Source organism: Geotrypetes seraphini, chromosome 9 (assembly GCF_902459505.1).
Source record: "Geotrypetes seraphini chromosome 9, aGeoSer1.1, whole genome shotgun sequence".
In the NCBI taxonomy this organism is placed as follows: domain Eukaryota; kingdom Metazoa; phylum Chordata; class Amphibia; order Gymnophiona; family Dermophiidae; genus Geotrypetes; species Geotrypetes seraphini.
Genome location: NC_047092.1, coordinates 133,034,776 through 133,056,404, shown reverse-complemented (window position 1 = coordinate 133,056,404; position 21,629 = coordinate 133,034,776). Strand labels below are relative to the sequence as shown.

At 40.8% G+C, this 21,629-nt stretch overlaps 1 protein-coding gene across 1 annotated transcript in view; it reads left to right on the top strand.

Moving 5' to 3' along the window:
• Positions 1-21,629, top strand: part of LOC117366433 (glypican-5-like) — a 944,740-nt gene that overhangs the window by 58,003 nt on the left and 865,108 nt on the right. Inside the window, exon 2 of the mRNA XM_033957771.1 lies at positions 21,093-21,254. Within this exon, the coding sequence (XP_033813662.1) occupies positions 21,093-21,254 (162 nt within the window). The remainder of the gene's footprint in view (positions 1-21,092; positions 21,255-21,629) is intronic.

Here is a 21,629-nt window from a genome sequence, read left to right as displayed (position 1 = left end):
TTCTCTAAACACGCCTCTTTTCTCTCTGTGCGTTTAGTGGCAGGGGAAAGGCCTAAGCTGGTTTTAGATACGTCTAAAACCAGCTTTGATTATGGGTACTTGGACGATCAGGCTTTTTGATCGTCCAAAAGTAGCCATTTAGGCCACTTTTTAGACATTTTTTTTTTATTATGAACCCCTTTGTATTCCAGACCAGCATAATGGATACCCTGAATCTTCTCTGCCTGTTGAATAGCCAATAGTAAGGGTTCCAAAACAATATCAAGCAATAGAGGAGACAAGGGACAACCCTGCCTAACTCCCATCTCCAGATGAAAACTGTCTGAAAAAGAATTATTTATATATAATCTGGCCAAAGGGGAGATATACAAAGCTTTGATTATTTGTATGAATCCAGAACCCATCCCAAACCAATCCATTGCTTGGTACATAAAAGTCCATTCTACACGATCAAATGCTTTCTCTGCATCCAGAGATACAGAGAAGGCTGGATCCTCCATAGATTTTGTTAATGTCAACATATGGAGAGCCAATCTAGTGTTATGTGAGGAATGCCTGTGAGCAACAAATCCGGTTTGGTGCATGCCTATAATATAAGGGAGGGCCTTAGCCAAGCATAAGGTCAATAACTTAGCCAACAGTTTTCCATCAACATTTATCAAAGATATTGGCCTGTAATTTGAAACCAATAAAGGGTCTTTATTTGGCTTCAGCAAAACTATAGTCAAAGATTCTGCCATAGTACCTGAAATGCAGCCTTTATTCAGTTGAACCTGATATAAATTTAATAAATAAGGCAGTAATGTATTTTGAAATTATTTATAAAACTCCACAGTATATCCATCTCCTCCTGGAGCAGAGTCAACTCTAAGGGACTTCAATGCTGTCTGAATCTCCTTCAGTGTAATAAGTGCATCAAGAGATTCTTTTATATGCTCAGGAATTTTAGGACCCTTGATTAAATTCAAAAACTCTAATCCATCAAATTCTTTATTTGAATAAAGCTCAGAAGAATACAAAGTCTTATAAAATTTCCAAAAACTGTTTTAATATATTAATAATTTGAGAGTAAGTAACCCCATTTTCATCAGCATTAGCCACAATCTTTACTTTCCTTTTTTTTCCTTTTAAATAGTTAGCAAGTAATCTTCCCGCTTTATTTAGTTTGTACTTTCTATTTTTGTTATTATATTCTTCAGATTTATTATGCTGGTGTTTGGTTTTCACTATTCTTTTTGTTTTTATATTTATTATGATGTTATTTTACTGTTCTTCCGCTTTTGGTGTATGACTCTAATTAAAATGCAGATAGCACCATTATCGTGTAGTTTTTTAACATCCAGCACCAGCAACGTAACTTATATATGTGCCCTTAGCATTTACCATTTTTAAAAAATTATTATTTTTAAAAATGGTGTTCATGTGACTTGCATTTTCTGACCATCTAAGAAGCAGGCAATTCAAGTTTGGGTTTCAATTTTCTGCATTCGTTGATTTTTAAAATGTGGGCTACGTAACTTGTATGTAGTCCTTTATTTTTGTTTTTTGTCTTTTCATCTTGCAATTCTGTTCTGTATAATGGAAATTATACTGTTTCTTAAGGGGCGCAGTATCTAATATCCACATACCCCAGAAGAGCCCATACCGGGTATGTAAACTTTGCATTTCATTTCTTCTCTTCCGAGTAGCACAGTCACTATGTACACATGATTGGCTTTTTAATACCACTTTTATTGGACCTTGCTTGATATTGATCTACTAGGTACAAAAAATCTCTTGGAAAAGAACCTGTGGTACAAGTGACACAGGAGACTTCATCGCTAGCATTGGTATCATGTGGATTGCTGCAATCGGAAGATGGGGGTCCAGGGGTAAGCTGCTGGCAAATTATTTCCAGATACTGTGAATAATATTAAGATGGGGTCTCAGCCAACACTGCCCCTTTTATAAGACCTTCCATTATCAATATGGAGACTATTTGGGAAGCTATTTTCTCTTTGCAAGACCCTTTGGGGACCCAAATACGGACATTATCTTCCCAGTGTAATGAAATACTTTCTGAATCTACAATTAAGAAGGACAAAGTAAAAGAATTAGAAAATAAAAGTAGATTGGAAATCTTAGAATCCCAGAGTTAAACCTTGATGAAAGAGGGAATATTCATTTTAAGTTGGAGAATTTAGATATTGCAGTCAGACAACAGAATAATTAATTTTCCTAAAGTGTATTCTATATCTGCTATTGATATGTTAAAAAAGTATTGAACTGAAATATTAAAAGTTTCAGAACCCTCCTATTCTCAGATCACTAAAATGTATTATCTCACCCAGGGCGGAAAGAAACCTGTTTCTAACCAACAAAGTCTCTCAGTAGACAGTTTGGATTTAACTAATTTCCTGGAGAAATCAGATATGGAGGTAGTGGCTTCAGCCCTTTATTTTTTCAAATGGCTTTGTGCCTCAAGGTTCTTTCCTTGGGCCTATTATTTTTAACATTTTTATAAATTATATTGCTGCAGGGCTGTCGGGTAAGATTTGCCTCTGCGGATGATACCAAAATCTGCAATAGAGTAGACATCCCAGATGTTGTGAATAACATGAAGAAAGACCTGGCAAAGCTTGAAGAATGGTCTGAAATTTGGCAGCTAAGAAATGCAAGGTCATGCATATGGGTTGCAAAAACCCGAGGGAATGAACTAAAACTAAACTAAAACTTAGTTTTATAAACTAGGTCATCAGCCAATTCGGAGCTCGACTCAGTTAACATTAAGAAAAGGAAAAATACAAAGGAACTAGACGAGAAGAGAACTAAAGCAGGAGAGGACTTGGGTGTGATTGTATGTGATGATCTTAAGGTGGCCAAACAGGTTGAAAAGATTGAACTGCAAGGTAATGGCGGAATAGAAATCACTAATGTAATGTAACGGCGAAAGCTAGAAGGATGCAAGGGTGCAAAGGGAGAGGTATGGCTAGTAGGAAAAAGGAGGTATTGATGCCCCCGTATAAGACTCTGGTGAGAACTCATTTAGATTATTATGTACAATTCTGGAGGCCGCACCTTCCAAAAGATATAAAAAGGATGGAGTCGGTCCAGAGGAAGGCTACTAAAATGGCGCGTGGTCATTGTCATAAAGCATAAGGGGACAGACTTAAAGATCTTAATCTGTATATTTTGGAGGAAAGGCAGGAGAGGGGAGATATGATAGAGATGTTTAAATACCTACATGATGTAAATGCGCATGAGTTGATTCCCATTTGAAAGGAATCTCAGGAATGAGAGGGCCTAGAATGAAGTTAAGAGATGATTGGCTCAGGAGTAATTTAAGGAAATACTTTTTTTACAGAAAGGGTGATAGATGCATGGAAGTGTTTCCCAGTAGAGGTGGTGGAGACAGACACTGTATCTGATTTCAGGAAAGCGGGGGATAGTCAGTGGGATCTCTTAGAGAGAAGAAGAGATACACTTCTCCCTCTGTATCCACAGGTGTTGGGGCAGAGCCGGCCCGCAAATATAAAAAAACTGTGAATAATATTCGGGCCACCCCCACTTCCCACTGGCATCCTTTAAGCCTTATTTGGTGGTCTAGCGGGTTTTCAGGGCAGGAGCAATCTTCCTACGCTCGTGCCCCATGCAGATCACTCATAGGAAATGGCTGCCGTGAACTCCCCCCACCACACACACACACACAATGACCACTGGCCGGAGGGCCTAAGGGATCTGGCCAATCTGAATCATAGGCCATTCCCAGCACATCCCAGAATGCACTGGGAGTCAGGTGAAAAGGGGAAGGTCGCCATTTTGTTGAAGGTGGGCCTGCCTGCTGGCCAGAGGCTGGAAAGGTCCCTCCGGCTAACCAACTACAAAATGTAGGGGGTGTTCGGGTGGGCTAGGCGGGGGGAGGGAGGGGTTTCCGGCTTGGCTGGGGGGTGGGGGTCTGGCAGGAGGGACTGGGCATCCTTCCTGCTGGCAATGCTTGTGGGAGGGTTTGGGTGTGTTTGGCAAGAGGGACTGGGCAACCCTCCTGCTGGGGAAGGTTGCGGGGGATCGCGGCAGGCTCAGGCAGGAGGGACTGGGCATTCCTTCTGCTGTGATTGTTGCGGGGGGGGGGGGGGGGGGAGGGGGGGAACGGTTCCACGATTCTCTAATCGGTGCTTATGATAAACGCCAGTTATAAGCAAAGGACTGGTCCCTCCCACACCTAAAAAGTCTTGTTTTGGGCATTTTGGACTTGGGCAAATTTTTTTCAGGAAAAGGGCTTAAAGATAGACATAGTGGTGGCTTAGGCGATTAAACGACTGAATGTACAGGTAGGCCATTATCGAAAAAATACAAATTTTGGACTTTTTTCAAGAATGGACATTTCCCTGCTGCTTATTTTCGGCACCTAGGGCCTTGGGACTTAGACTTTTTTATTATGCCCCTCCACATATGTAACAGTGTTAGGCACATATTAATAATGATATCAATGACCAATACTTCTTTAGCACTAATGCATTCTCTCATATGGTACTATTTTCACACCGAGGGTCCTCAGAATGCCACATTAAATCATTTGAATAGTGTGGCAACACTCCTCAGTGGAACCCTTGTTTATCGGTGTGTGCTATTTTTATTTTTAAAGCTTTTTTTCTATATTTTTCTTCTTTGTTTTAAAGTGTCAGTGCTTATAACTTATTCAAATAATTTAATATAATGTGAAACTTAGCTTCTGAACATTACTGGGATAGGAACATTTTCCAATTACTCCTATCCAGTGGCATAGTGAGGGTAGGAGGCACCGGGGGTGGTGGTGCCCCCCATGTCCTCCTCTCAGCCCCCCGCTCCTTCCGTGTCAACCATCACGCATCCTCCACTCTGCCCCTCTGCTCCTTCCATGCCAACCACCCCGTGCCCTCCTCTCCACTCCCCCTGCTCCTTCTGTGCCCCCACGTGACACTCGCACCTTCTCTTCCCAACCCCCATACCTCTTTAATCTCCGCTAGCATGAGCAACTTCTCTGGCCTGCTGCTCGTGCTGGCATTCCCTCTGATGTCGCTTCCTGGCCCAGCAACCACGAAGTGATTTCAGAGGATGCCAGGCCTGCATGAGCAGCAGACTAGAGTAGTCACTCACTCTGGCAAAGATTTTACAGGTACGGGGGTGGGGATGGGAGCGCTCAAGTGTGGCATGGAGGGGGCGGCGAGGTGCCGGCATCCCTACTGGGATGGTGCTCAGTGCAGCCTGTCCCACTTACTACGTCACTGCTCCTATCCAATGTTCCCTGTCAGCTGTACAATAGTCCTCCACTTATATTTCTGCCTGGGGGGGGGAGCTGTTTCAGTATCAAATTTTTAATAGCGAGGGACAGGCAAGCTCTGCAGGACTACGGGAAGATGTCTGTCCTTAGTCATTGAAAACATGATGTTGAAGCACCATCCCCAGACCGGCAGGAATGCTGATTAAGGACTTAGAGGATAGGTTAAAGCAGTGCTTCCCATACCTGTTGTGGAGGAAACCTCGGTCAATAAGGTTTTCAGGACATCCATAATAAATACTCATAGAGATTTACATGCAGTGGAGGAGGTACATGCAAATCTCTCATAAATATTTATAGTGGATATCCTTCAAATCTGACTGCATTTCCCCAAGACAGTTTTGTGAACCACTGGCTTAGAGGGAGCATTGTCCCTGTCTGATCATTATTTAAAATTGTACTGGCTGATGCAGTCTGGTTTCATTATGCATTATGGTCTCTGACACTTAAATTTACTAATTAAGGGCTCCTTTTACAAAGCTGCGATAGAGGTTTCTACTGTGGGCCAGTGAGGTATATGCTCTGAAATTCATAAGAATTCTATGAGCACCAGAGCATTTACCTCACCGGCCTGTGTAGAAACCTGTACCTGGAAATTGGAACGAAGAGTGAGGTGATTAAATTTGCAGATGACACTAAACTGTTCAAAATTGTTAAAACGCATGCAGATTGTGAAAAATTGCAAGCAGACCTTAGGGAATTGGAAGACTGGGTGTCCAGGTGGCAGATGAAATTTAATGTGGAGAAATACAAAGTAATGCACATTGGGAAGAATAACCCAAATCTCAGTTACCGGATGTTAACCACCTTGGGGGTTAGCACCCAAGAAAAGGATCTGGATGTCATCATAGACAATACTATGAAACCTTTTGTCCAATGTGCAGCGGCAGCCAAAAAAGCAAACAGGATGCTAGGAATTATTAACAAGACTAAGAATGTTATAATGCCCCTGTATAGCTCCATAGTGCAACCTCATCTGGAGTATTGCGTTCAATTCTGGTCTCTTTATCTCAAGAAAGATATAGTGGTGCTATAAAAGGTTCAGAAAAGAGCGACCAAGATGATAATAGGGGATGGAAATCCTGTTGTATGAGGAGAGACTAAAAAGGTTAGGACTGTTCAGCTTGGAAAAGAGATGGCTGAGATATGATTGAAGTCTACAAAATTGGAGTAGAACGGGTACAAGTGGATTGATATTTCACTCTGTCAAAAATTACAAAGACTAGGAGACACTCGATGAAACTGCAGGGAAATACTTTTAAAACCAATAGGAGAAATATTTTTTCACTCAGAGAATAGTTAAGCTCTGGAATGCGTTGTCAGAGGTTGTGATAAAAACTGATAGCCTAGCTGGTTTTAAGAAAGGTTTGGACAAATTCCTGGAGGAAAGTCCATAGTCTTTTATTAAGTCATGGGGGAAGCCTCTGCTTGCTCTGAATGGTTAGTGTGGAATGTTGTTACTCCTTGGGTTTTTGCCAGGTACTAGGGACCTGGATTGGCCACCGTGAGAACGGGCTACTGGCTTGATGGACCATTGGTCTGACCCAGTAAGGTTATTCTTATGTTCTTGTGTTCATCTACCACCCTTTCTGTAAAAAAGTATTTCCTTAAATTACTCCTGAGCCAATCACCTCTTAACTTCATCCTAGGCCTTCTCATTCCTGAGCTTCCTTTCAAATGAGAATTGACTCATGCGCATTTATGCATGTAGGTATTTAAATGTCTCTATCATATCTCATATCTCCTCTCTCCTGCTTTTCCTCCAAGATATACAGATTGAGATCTTTAAGTCTGTCCCCATATGCCCTATGACTAATAATAACAATAATAATCATTTTATGTGATCATTTCATGTGATCTTCATTTTCTAATTCATAATTTTAACTTTTAAAACATTACTCTCTATTTTTTTTCCACATGAAGTGGATGGAAGCAGGGCTACCAAAGGGATAGGGGAGTGGGAAGTTAAGTTGGAAAACCACTCTGGACACTGAGGCTTGGAGTAGGGGATACTATGCTGTTCTTCTGAGTCAGTCCGTTAGTCTGCTAGTATACAACCACAAAAAGGAAAGGGAATGCCAAAAAGCATTTCCTGCCTTGGATGCCATTTTGTCCAATGACTGTCCTCTTTAGAAGTTATGCCAGTATGCAAGCTGTTTAATATAGATGAAGACAATTGCAGACAATTTAGGTGCCCACCTAATGTGGGTAGTGAGCCTATTCTATAAGAACACATATATTTATTTAAATATTTATATCCCGCATATCTGTATTCTATGCGGGTTACATATTCATATTCATAATTCAGATTAAACAAACACTTTAGAACATACTTAAAGAATACAACCAAATCTCCAATCTACTAATTATGGCCCCAGACTACAAAACATTCAGAAAAGAAATAAAGACTACTTTTCAAGAAATTCCTGCAAATGACTTAATAAAGCTAGCTCCTTCCCACCTCTATATACCACTTCTAATACCTTCCCGACTCCCCAAAACAACCTCATCTACTTTTTATCTCCTCTAGAAATTACCAGATATCTTCTTCATGTAATTCTTTTGTAATCCACCTTGAACCGCAAGGCAATGGTGGAATAGAAATCTCGAATTTAATGTAATAATACAGTACTAGCATAAGTTGGCATCAATGCCCCTATATTAGGCATGCCTAGATATTTTTGCCTAGATATGGCACTTAGGCATATACATGCAGTATTCTATTAGATATACCATAAATGTTATACCCGACCATTCCCATCTTCTGTGAATGCCCCTTTGCAGTTCTAGGCTGTATGATTTGTGTGCTTAAATTATAGAATAGCACTGAGCACTCTGCTACCAATTATGCATATAAGTGCTAGTATTTTGTAAATTTAAGTGTACAAATGATGCATAAATTTAAATGCTCTGTTGTAGAATGAGGGTTTTATTGCACAAAGCTCAAAGGTTACTGTCATATAAAGCCTATGGGCTTGATATTTAAAATGATTTAGCAGCCATGGTCATTTATATCATCTGTCTGGGGCTAATCAGGCTAATCAGCCCCGAATGGACAGTGCTGCTGAAAATGTCTGGTTAGCAACGAAGCTGAAACTGGCTATTCTGGGGACATTCTGGGGGCGGAGTCAGCATATAACTGGTTAAATGCCAATTTTTAGCACTTAGATGGCTAAGATGACCGCATAATTAGGACCACTTCAAACACTGTCCTGTCTATATAGTTCTTCATAGCCAGTTTAGTGCTATTAGTTCAATCCTCTATCCTCAGCATACTGGATTATTGCAATATCATTTACCTAAGCTCCACAAAGAAAATCACCAGAAGACTAAAACTGATTCAAAATACAGCTGTCCGCCTCATTTTCGGCCTGAACAAATGGGAACACATCACCCCCTTCTACCACCAATTGCACTGGCTACCCTTCGAATCCCGAGTCCTCTTCAAGTTCGCCTGCATCTGTTACAAGACAGTATTTGGTCTCTCACCAAAATACCTCTCCCCACATTTCAATATGTATTGCACCAACAAGAAATCCCGCAGAATCCAGTTGTTTACCTTCCCCTCCATAAAATCATGCCAGCTAAAAAGATTCATCGACAAAACCTTCGCCTTCCAGGCGGCCAAGCTGAACCCTTGGCTAGCCCAAATGATACTAGAGGCCCCGACCTACCTAGACTTCAGAAAACTTCTCAAAACACACCTCTTCCGCGAACAAGACCCTTAGTCCTTACTCCCCGCATACACTCCAACCCCCCCACCCCCACCTTCCTCTCCCTCCCCTCTCCTGGTTTCCCACTCCCTCCTTTTTATCTCCTAACCCAACTATGATAAACCTGTGCTAAAACTACTTTGCCTCCTTCCGCGCTACCTGCAATTCCGACAAAATTTTTGTAAATCCGTGTTCAGACCGGATCCTAATGTAACGGATGTGAACCGCCTAGAACTCTTTGGGTATGGCGGGATATAAGAACCTAATAATAATAATAATAATAATAAATATTGCACTTAACCATCTGTTTTTTACCGGATCCATATACTTCGAAATTCAATGCTGGAGTCTGGACATGGGCCTGGCATTGAATTTCCAGATATAAGACTAGTGACATGCTTCTGACTGGATATCAGGCCCTATAACTTTGTTATGGGCAGGGAATAGGATGTTATTTTCTAAAACTGTCTCTAACTGTACTAGAACTCCATAGTAAATTTTAATTTGGAGCCATGAAGGTATTAAATTTTTAAAGAAAAATACATTTTTGCTATAGTTTTCTAAACTATGTTCAGCAACAGATGCAGAATATTGAAAAGCACTTTGTCATTGAAATGGTGAAGCAGTAATCTAATCAGTATCATGCTAGCTGACTTTGATTAGCCGTGTGATATGAGTGAGTTCTCTAGTAATAAATAATAATAACTGTGGATTTGTGTACACTACTGGATGGAAGATTGAGGTTAATTGCAGTAGAATAATTTTTCTTTGAAAGGTAAAAATATATTGTTATGGTTTCTTACTGTAAATACAATTGTGATTGGAAAGAAATATCTTGTGGTTTTTGATTGCACTGTATAGAAAGTGTTGTTTAACTCACAGCAAGACTAGGAAATATTATCCCCCATACTGACAAATGTCAGATGATTAATGTTGAGACATTCTTTGCCTGGCTCTTTAAAACTATTGCAGATCTTGAAGTCTTACGTTTCTTCGCTGACAACAAAGGTTTGAACTTGCAGTCGTTGATACAGATTAAAAACTTCCATGCTTGGAAAGTTTACATATGTTCTGAGAAAAACTATTGTATCTTTATTTCCTTGTATTGAAAATTTGCCTACCTTAGTTTGTTCTTACTAATAACTACAGTAGTCAGGGTTTATTTTCTGAGGGAACAGCTGGAATGCAGTCCCACCATTTCTTTCCAGACTCTAGCACAGCAAAGGGGGTGTTGTGCTTTAACCCCTTACTTCCAGGCAGCCTGTAGGGAAGAGGAGGGGAGAGGGTAAGCCTGGAGCAGAACAGGGAACAGTTTTCTCAGCTCATTAATCCAGCTCCTCTTTTCCTGTTTCTCCGGTCCATCACCCCTCCCTTTGCTCTTTTGCTCTTCAGTTTCACCTCACTTTTTTCTAAGACTTAAGCCTCAATGGTAATAATAGGAGGACACAAGATACTGCTTTTATCTGATTTTTTTTTTTTTCTATCTATATTTGTGATGTTGCATAGTACTTTAAAGCTGAACTGTTTAAATACTTTTTTAGTGTCTGAAGATCTAAAGGTGAAAAAACAGTGTGACAAGGCGGTGGCTGCTGCCAGAAGGATGCTGGGCTGTATAAAGAGAGGTGTAACCAGGAGAAGAAAGAAGGTATTGATGCCCCTGTACAAGTCATTGGTGAGGCCCCACTTGGAGTATTGTGTTCAGTTTTGGAGACCGCATCTGGCGAAGGACATAAAAAGATTTGAAGCGGTCCAGAGGAGGGCGACGAAAATGATAGGAGGTTTGCGCCAAAAGACATATGAGGAGAGACTGGAAGCCCTGAATATATATACCCTAGAGGAGAGGAGGGACAGGGGAGATATGATTCAGACGTTCAAGTACTTCAAAGGTATTAACGTAGAACAAAATATTTTCCAGAGAAAGGAAAATAGTAAAACCAGACGACATAATTTGAGGCTGAGGGGTGGAAGACTCAAGAGCAATATAAGGAAATTCTTCTTTACGGAGAGGAAGGTGGATACCCGCCAGGAGGAACATAAGCGTAAACACTGGCCCCTGCAGATTTTTTAAGAGTGGACTCCACCAAGAGAGATTCATGAGGGAGTTGAGGCTTGTCAAAACCCGGAATTGAAACCACCCTTTAAAGGGAATCAAGCTTATGAGGTGATGGAGAAGAAAACGGTAACAGAGTTCAAAAAAGCGTGGGATGAACACAGAGGATCTAGAATCAGAAAATAATAGTAAATATTGAAGAACTAAGGCCAGTACTGGTCAGACTTGCACGGTCTGTGTCTGTATATGGCCGTTTGGTTGAGGATGGGCTGGGGAAGGCTTCAATGGCTGGGATGGTGCAGATGGGCTGGAGTGAACTTTGGTGGAGACTTAAGTAGTTGAAACCTAAACACAATACTGAGCAGAGCTTTGGATTCTTGCCCAGAAATAGCTAAGAAGAAGAAATAAAATTTAAATGGAATCAGGTTGGACAGACTGGATGGACCATTTGGGTCATTATCTGCCATCATCTACTATGCTACTGTGTGATTTTTTTTCCAGGGGTGTTTTGGCTGCTTTCTGGTTTTTGTTTGGATATTTTTCTCATAATCATGTGCCGTTTCTCTTTTGTTTTGTTGCTAGTAAATCAAGTGTTTATTGCCTTAATTTTATCTTGTTATATTTATGGATTCTATTCTTAGGAGTGTATAAACTATAAAACAGATGTTTATTTTCCAGCTTATTAAGGGACCCTTTTACTAAGGTGCACTAGTAAATGGGCTTAGTGCACTAAGATCATTTCTAATACATCCATAAATTTGGCCTTTTTCTTTTTATTTATTTATTTATACATCAATTTAAGAAGAAAAACCCCAAATAAAATTATAAGATAATTCCACACTAGTAACCATGATTAAAGTCCACATTAAGGAGAGAGAGAATCAAGCAAATTCCAAGGGAAGTTGGACTTCAAGAAATAACTAAATTAATCAAATTACAGAGTACAGCTGGAATCAATTATTAGTCTGGTTAGGAGATTCCATAGAAGTCTCTGGGCCTCTTGTAGTTGCTTTAGCTTCAAGAAAAAATTGTAACTGATCAGGTTCATAAAAAATATTTCTATTATTCTGATATGTAATGCAACATTTACATGGGAAACGTAACTGAAAGGTTTCTCCCAAATTCAAAGTTTACTGACGATAAGCCAGAAATTTCTTACATCTGGCTTGCGTCCATTTTGATACATCAGGAAATATTGAAATTTTGAATCCGTGAAATTCCTCATTATCAGTCCTATAAAATAGACAAAGAATTGCTTCTTTATCTTGAAGAAAGACAAAAGTTACCAGTAAGTAGCTCTAACTGAAATTTCCTCTTGAGATGTCTCTAGCATACCAGTGAGATCCAATTCTCCTGGTGATGTTCCTCCTTTTTCTTCATGCACTTTTGGGAAGATTAAGGTAATATAACCTTTGTAACGGTGGCATGTTATTTTCTGGAAATTTAAAAACTGATTTCAAAAAGGAATAAAATAAATCTCTAGGTGATTGAAATTTGGAGACGGGAAAATTTAAGAGTCTCAAATTCAAATTCCTGTTTGCATTCTCCAAGTTTTCTATTTTCCTAGTGAGCAAACCTTTTTTTTCAGGTGTAAATTAGTAGATACTTTAACTTCTGCCATAGTTTTTTTTTCTAATTTGTCCATTCTAATAGACTGGTGTTGGAATTTCTCATCAAAGGTTTTAAATTGAGTATTAGAATTTTGAACTGAGGAAACAAACTGGGAGCATACCTTATGCAAAGATTCCAAGGCACTCCAGATCGCTTCCATGCCATTCACCGATGGTCTGATCAGAGGAGCTGGGAAAGATATTCCTGGAGGCTCCACACATGAATCCGCCTCTCCAGTCCCTGCTTCACTCCAAATTTCAAGTCCTCCAGGTTCAGATGCTGGCTGTAAGGAAGTCAGCAAGCTATAGTCCTCACCAGGGGTCAAAGGCGAAACCTGCAGCACCGACAGAGACGGTGCTTCCTGGGCTGCTGTAGGCATCCCCAACATCGTCCTGGGGCGCGGAGGAACTCCAGGTCCCAGCGGACTGAACGAGACTTTGCCCTCCAAGACCGAGGGAAACGCTGTTATTGCTGTTTGCCACGTCAAAAAGATGGAAGAGGAGGCAGGAAGAACACTCCTCTGCTTACCCCTGCGTTTGGGCATGTTACAGAGAAAAAAAACGTTAAGATCCCAAGAGAAATTGAAAAAGTTGCCAACAAAGTGTAGGAGCCACCCGACAGCGCGACTCACTCCGTCGCCATCTTGATTCTCCCCCTCTAAAAGAAATTTGGCCTTTTTCAATTATTTTATTTTCAGGCTGTGTACTGCTAGCATTAGTGCATGGCAGCTGAAAAGAATTAATGCAGGAGCCGTTACCACTTCCTGTTTAAGGCGGCACTAAGGACTCTTGCGTTATCAGCATTAACCAATTAGAAGGCACTACTGAGAATGCAATGTGACTAGTTGGTTAATGCTTCCACACCCATTCAGTGGCATAGCATGAGGGGGTGGAATGCCCTGGGCACCATCTTCCTCCCTGCCCTCCCACATCTTCAAATCGTCATTGACAGTCAATAGTATCTCCTACCTGCTACTCACACCAGCCTCAGCCCCCTGATTGTGGGACCAGGAAGTAATGTCAGAGGGAAAGCTGAGCCCAGCGTGAGTAGGAGGTAAGATGCTGCTCACTGCCGCAAAAGATTTGAAGAGGCATGTGGGGGGTTGGGGAGCATACGTTGGGGAAAAGCATGGGGGTGCACGGTGTGATGATGCTGGGTGCCACTGCCCTAGGCGTCTCTTTCTATTCCCCCCCCCCGAAAAAAGTAATTGCAGAAAAAGAAATAACATGCGATTAACATGTGCTAATGGCAAAACTAATGTAAAACTCTAATGTGTTCTACATTAGGCTACTTTACTGTATTAAAATCACATTAGCGCTTAAGGTTGTTTTTGCAGTTGGAAAGTCATTAGAAATAGAAATTGCACAAAAAGAGAATGTAGAATCCAAACAGACAAGTGGAGGGGGTCAGAGTAGTAGAAATATTTTTCTAGGACTTATACAATAAATATATTTTTTTATGTTTTGGGAATATGTATACCTCTTTCTCTAGGTGCTCCTGTGTTTTTCTGGAATTTATATTGCATTCACATTTTGTTCATCCATTTACTGCCCCTTTATGAGTTAAACATTCTGGAGGATGAACGTCCTGCGAGACATCTAAAATATTTGTTTTGAAAATAAGCACTTGGATGTTTTGCTGAGAAAAACATATATGTCAATATAGACAGGTTTTAAAAAAATTTTTTAATATTTTGAAAATGCCCCTAAATTTACAGTATATCATAGCAGTTTACAAATCACATTTACAATAATAATAAAAACAATAACATTGTATAAAGATTGAAATAGAACTCCATAATAAAAAGGATTGGAAAGTATATACAGAAAGAAGAAAACATCTAACATTCCATGCTCCCTACAAGCAGACCTCTACATAGCATGAGGGAAAGCTTATGTTAACAAATATGTTTTAAATCCTGTTTTAATTTAGGCAAATATGGATCTCTCAGACCTTTAAATGAGGGCAAAAATTCATAAGCATGATTCTGTATATGGCACATGCCTTTTATAGAATCACACTAAGCACCATTATGATCAGCAGCATTTTTTAGGGTCTATATATAGAATCAGGTTCTAAATGTAGCAGAAGCATTATCAAGGATGGAATTGGAGCAGAGTGTAGTTATGTGCATATTTTATTGAAAAAATAAATAGATCATAGATATTATTGTAAAAATGGCCAGGAAATGTGTGCATGTCAGAGTATAGTTGCAAATGTATGCATGTACTTTTTGTGATTAAATCTTCAAAAGAAGAGTATACACATACTTTCCTTAAGAAAATAGTATAATTTATATGCATACCTGTAGTACAAGTTAGGTGACCTAAGTTTTCTTCTGTTGTTAACTAGATTTTTTTTCTCATTACAGTTCTGAGCCTTGTAATGAAGGAAGATAAATTTAGGGGTTTGGAGAAGATGTGTTTATTGTTCTGAAGATGATTGAACTAAAAAAAAAAAAATATTATAACTAGATTTGTAGGATATTATGGTTTGTTCTTTGATGAACTAGAATGGTGGGGTATATGTTAATTAGACATGAAATCTTTGCTAGTGCATTGAGTTTTTCTTTTCTTTCTTGGTAGGTTTTACCTTGCATTTCAAGGATGAGGCAGTTGAGGCACAGTTGTAACATATTTCATTCCCAAGATGGCAACTTCAAACCAGAATCTCAGTATTTCTTTTCTTAGGGTCAGAAAAAAGCACTACTGGAGCATGAAATTTCTGCAGTGTTGATGCTTTGGATGATACTGTTCTTAGCTGTATAGAGAACAGAGTTATTTGATAGAGATTTGGGACACACTCAGGACTCAGGATATTAGTTATTCTAAGTTGTTGACAAACTCCTTTGAACCCCATGTTAATGTAATTTTACTTATTGGTTTTAAAATGATACCAATGTACAATGCATGCTTCATTATTTGACATTTAGGCCTAGATGCACAAAAGTCAGTCGGTATTACTGACTGGATCGCTGTTGCCGATTCGCCGGCTGATTCCCCAACAGCAATCGATGTACTAACAAGTTTGCATGCAAATCATTTGCATTCAAATGTGACCGTTAATTGCTCAATGAGCGATTGACACATGCGCAAAGCTCTAACAGCAGTGACAGGGAAAGCAGTCTCCTGTCATTGCTGTTAGGACTTCTGGTTTTGTTTTTAATGGCACAGATGATATGCTTATGCTAAACACAACTTTTCCTATTATTATATAAAAAAAGCTCCCTGCATCATGCCCTCCCACCCTGAGCCACTGTGCAGTCCATGACCCGCTGACCTGCGGCAAAATGACAGGAGGGATGCCCACTCCCTCCTGCCTTTTTTTGGCCAGAGGCAGTTTCTTTGTGGCAGGAGGGATGCCTACTCCCTCCTGTCTTGAAGGAACTCCCCTCCCCACCAGAAAAAAGGCAGGATGGATGCCCACTCCTTCCTGCCACTGGAAGCTCCCCTACCCCTTCAGGCCCCCATTCCCTGTACCTCTTAAAATTTGGGAGCAGGAGGTACTGAGAACACCTCTTGCTCTTCCTCCCATGTGATGCACGAGGAGGGGCCTAAGGCCCTGATTGGCCCATAAGTCACTGTAATCACTACATGTGCATCCTTCAAAAGCCCCCAAAACCCTTTTGTACTGCCATATAAGTGGCATCTGCAGCCATAAGAGCTATTGGGGTGGTAGACAGGTGGGTCTAGTAAGTTCTGGGGGTGTTTTGGGGGGCTTACCATGACCTATAAGGTACCTGTAAGGTACCCCACTACTCTGGTGCAGTGTTTGGGAGTCCAGTCCATCACTTTGCTGACCCCGCCCACGTCCAAAAGGTCTTGTTTTGGGCATTTTTGACTTGGATGAAATTTTGGACGAGAATGGGGTATAGTGGTAGACGACTTAGCGATTTTCGGGGGAGGGAAAAATATTTTGGACGTATTTTTCAGGAATGGACATTTTCCTTAGCCTGCTTTGGGCAATTAGCGACTAAGGCCAAAACCACACTTAAACGTTTCTTTTGATTATGCCCTCCATGTGTTCGTTTGATTAGGGTGTTCATGTCTGTAGTTTGTGGTTTCACCTAGTTCCTTTAACATTCATGAACTTTAATGCCTTTTTGTTAAGAATGCCATTTATATTCTTTCGGCTGCTGCTTAGCAGATGTAATATTAAGCCGTCTGGACCAGGGAATTCACTGTCAAGAATTTTAAAGAAGCAGCTGTGAATGAGCTTTGTGTAACTTGTCTATAGATTATTTGTTCTTTCTTTTAATGCAGCCACATAAGGTCACAGAATCATTGTGCATAAGGAGCCTTTAGGTATTTATGTATTAAGATTTATTAACCACCTTTGAAGAGATTCACCCAAAATGATATACAACAGGTATAGCTTGAATAAACAACTTATACTGCAGTATCAATGTAATAATAGTAAAATACCGGCATAATACATAAAACAGTGAGTTAAATTTGGAAGTCAGCAAATTTAAATCATTAGTAACAGAAATATTATGATGTAGTATCAATAATGTACACATCAGAACAGTACAGTAGAACATTCATATTTCAGAAATATGATACAGTGTCAGCAGGATACAAATGAAACACTTTCCCCCTCCTTTACTAACGCATAGCGCGGGTATTAGCGCAAGTAGCGGCAGTAACTGCTCCAAGGCTCATAGGAATTCTATAAGTGTCGAAGCAGTTATCGCTGCTGCCAGTGCTAAAACCCACGCTTATTTAGATATCAAGAAAGTCTGCTGCCAACTGATGAACTTGTCGCTATTATCCAAGTTCGTCAGTTGGCAGCAGCCGTTTCTGAGTGCTCAGCCAAGTTTGGGAGCCGACAAAAAAAAGTTTCCCCCTCCGGAGAAAGCAGTAAGATGGCGAGACTTGATTCGGGGAGCAGGCTCGAAAAGAACAGCAAGCAGTAATATACTGAATTGGTGCATGGCGATATAGCTGAAATTGTCTCACAGTATCAACCAAAGGGATAAGTAGCACATTTTATGTTTAAAAATATGGAAAAGGAATGTTATAGCATTGAAAGTTGAGGCGGAGGGACCAGATGGTGCTATGATGGTCCCGTGACAACCCGTGCTGGTGAATTTTGTATTTCATTTTAATTTCGAGCTTGTGGATCTTAGCACGTCACTAAAAAATTGAAAAAAATTGATTATATATATTCAATAAGGATTGATTGAATTTAAATTTAGAACTCTCTGATAAAGGTTTAATTAATAACCCCCCCCCCCCCCATCTAAGTCCCCTTTTGGCCTAAATCACTTAATGCTGAAAGTAGTAGCAGGGAAATGTCCATTCTCAAACAAAAGTCCAAAATGAGGGTTTTTAAAAAAAATGAGAATGGCCTACCTCTACTTTCACAGTTTAATCGCCCAGACCACCACTACGTCTAACCTTAAAACACATTCCCAACCAAAAAATTGCCCAAGTCCCAAATGCCCGAAACAAGACCTTTTTAGGCGAAGGAGGGGCTAGTCCTTCGCCTAAAAGAGGATTCTGTAACCGGCATCTGTCAAAAACAACACCGGTTCAGAATTCCACCCCCCCCCCGGCAACAATCTCAGCAGGAGAGATGCCTAATCTCTCCTGCCGTGACCACAATCCCTCCCGCCAAACTGCCGTTAACCGGCATGAGAGATGCCCAATCTCTCCTGCCGGCACCCCCCCAACAAACCCAATACCGTCAGAAGCAATGCCCAATCTCTCATGCCAAAGGTGTCATTCTGTTCTGCTCCCTTTCTTTCTTTTTACGGTGTTTTTTGTGGTCTTTTTCAGTTGTTCACAGTTTTACACAGCTCCAGAACCAGCTGTGCCTGCTTGGAGAGAAGAAGATTGTCTGCAACTGGCAGATGCATTCTTCAGAGACCTGTTCAGCCAATGGAGCTCAAGGTTCTGGGCCCTCAGCATTTTCTCGCTTTCTTGACTTGGTCAGGAGCTTGAGTGCAGGCTGTCAGGCATCAATAGCATTCTTTGGGGTGTTCATGGTGCCAGATGTGATTTCATCCCCCCCTCTCAGTTTGGTGGTTGTTCCAGTCTGTTGGGGTAAAGGTTCAGTCCAACTGTGGTCCAATTGGAAGCCCAAAGATCTTGCTGTGATAGATCCAGCTACTCTCTTAAGGAGCTGAAGCAGGCTGCAGCACCTTTTCCCCTGCACTTGGTTTGTGAGTACAGGCTGTGATAGCCTATGTGGAAAATTGAGGGGGAGTTCTGAAAAACTGTGTTTTGACTGTTTCTACAGCTAAAGCCTTGTTCTCTCCCTCTAAAATCATATTTTTAGTGTTATAGGCTGTCCCTGAAGCATTTTAAAGCCATTATCTGGCGCCAAAATGTTGCTGCTATGGTCATCTTAGATGTCCCGATTTTTTTCTAAGTTATCAATCTTTCTTAAAACACCTTGGTTTGCTTCAAAATTGATAGGGATGGAGTACTCAGATCCTAATACCCCTATATCATGCTGACCAGCGCCTGTGAGTCACATGGGAAAGGGGTTGGAAGCTTTGAGTTTAGCCCCACCACGGACATCCATGGTTGAAGAAAGACAGGTGGACCCATCGGGGGGGATGAAATACCTTCCAGGACCCTGGGACAGAGGCTTTGTGCACCACCAGGGCACAAAAGCTTCACAACCCAAGAAAAGTAGTCTGCTCCACCCTAAAGAACAAGGAGAATTGTCCTCTCAGGCCTTTACCCCAGAGTCTATTAATCTCCTCTGGAAAGCTTATGTCCTCTTTTTAGAAGACTGTCCAGGCATCTGGCCGGGTTTTCAAAACCCAGCAATTGTCCGGGTTTTGAAAACCATTAAGCTCAGGGCTGCATTTGGAAGGCATCTGCTCATGTGTGGATGTGATGCAATGATGTCACATGCATGTGCACATGTGTGTGACATCATCATGTTGCATCTGCACATGCGCAGAAACCCTCCAGATGTGTTGAGGTTTGTGTGGGCCGGGGTTGGGGGCAGAATGGGGGCAGGAACGGGGGTGGAACGTGGTGGAGCCACACATCCTTGGGGTTTTTTTGGGTTTTTTAAAAAAAAATATCTGGTAACCCTAGCTTATGCACAAGACAGAAATCCACCAGTCAAGTCAGAGAGTGAGCGAACCAGTGTGCAGAACTCATTAGAGTCTCAGAGCACTTTCTCCCCAAAAACAGAGGCTATTTTGGACTATGATGGTCCTTTTGACAGGAATTTGGAGGATGAGAGGTTGGATCTGATCCCTTACTGTCCAAAAATGAAGTGTCCCTGAAGGGTGACACAGCCTCCCACTGTATGTTGAGGACTAGGATACCTCCGTTCACTAAATGTTTAAGTCCTCAGCTTTAATGGAGGTCATTACCGGGTCAATTCATACTTGGATGATTGGCTCTTTAAAAGCGCCATACCTTCTGGAAGGGAAATAGGTGTTAGCAGCAGTTGTGGAGACATTGCAAAGTCTGGAATAGATTGTGAACTTCTGAAAGAGTCACTTGGTTATTCAATATGGTGGAAGGCCAAGTCTGGAGCTGCTGGTAACTGTTGTGCAAGTGTTGTGTGAACACAACACAGGAACAACAGCATTAAAAACAGGGGATCCAAAACTGGGATCCTTTGACATCTCCCAAACACTAAGCCCACCCTTCCAATCTCCCTGACCACTCCTACCACCCCTAAACAAAATCCTGGTGGTCTAGTGGGCTGGTGGGGTCAGGTCAGACCCTTCCCCCCCCAAGCTTGAGGACCCTCCACCAAGTTCATAGCAGTACCCTCTAAGGTGCTCAACTGCTCTGTTGGAATGGCTTCTGTGGCCAGTCTATTACAATGCTGGCCCCTTCCACATCCAAATGATCTGGATTTGGACATTTTGCACTTGGATATTTTTTGTGGTTGAAAATGCAAATACAGTTAGGCGTCCTAAGGTTGGACATCCTGTCAGCCAAAACGTCTAAATAAGCAATTATAAAACAATTTTGGATATCTAGCGGTTTTGCCAGTGTTGAAAATGGTCGTTTCTTGATCCCCAACTTTGAACTTCTTGTGGAAAACATCCAAAGCCAGACTTAGACGTACTATTGAAAATGTTCTCCACATATCATACTCTTTGTTGTAATAAATTTCACTATTAAATATTTTTAAACAACAGCAGCCTTTCAGTGGTTGTAATTTAATCCATATACCTTCTGATCTATAGGATAGAAAATTTTAATACAAATCTTCTATACCTGAAATAAATTATACAGTACCACTAAGTTTGCCAGATCTACTTTATACAAGCACATTTTCAGTGAATTTGTGTCATGAGGTATAAATTCTAATTAATTATATAACTTTTGCATAAGCTTTAATTCAGTGAAAAGAATTCTTTTACTTTCATATTAAAACATTTTGATGGGAATTTAAATTATATATTTCATTTATGTTATTATTTTTTCTTCACTAGATTCGGATCTACAGATATGCCAGCACAAATCTCCTACCTGCTGTACTAAAAAGATGGAAGAGAGCTACCAGACAGCAGTACGAAGGGAGCTTATTCAGACCATTCAAAGTTTAAACTTTGAGCTCAAGTACATGATTGTTGATCATCTTACAGCTTTCCAAGGTAAGAGGAGTGATTTCATGGCAGTTGAATAAAACACTAAGGGACTCATTTTCAAAACAGAAATACATTTAACCTCTCACCCCCCCAAAAAAAAAACAACCTAGCATAAATTAGCACTTGGACGTTTTGATCGCCAAAACGTCCAAGTGCTGATTTTGATCGCCAAAACGTCCAAGTGCTGAGTTTCAAAACTGACTTTTGTTTTCCCTCAAGTACATCTTAATCTTAAGGGTGTGTGTTAGAGGCATGTTTTGGGTGGGATTAGGGTGGCCTTAGGATTTGGATGTCTTACAGGGATAATGAAACCTTTTTGAAGACATCCAGGGCATCATTTAGACGTTCAGAGCTAGACTTGTTTTAAAAGCACATAAAGGC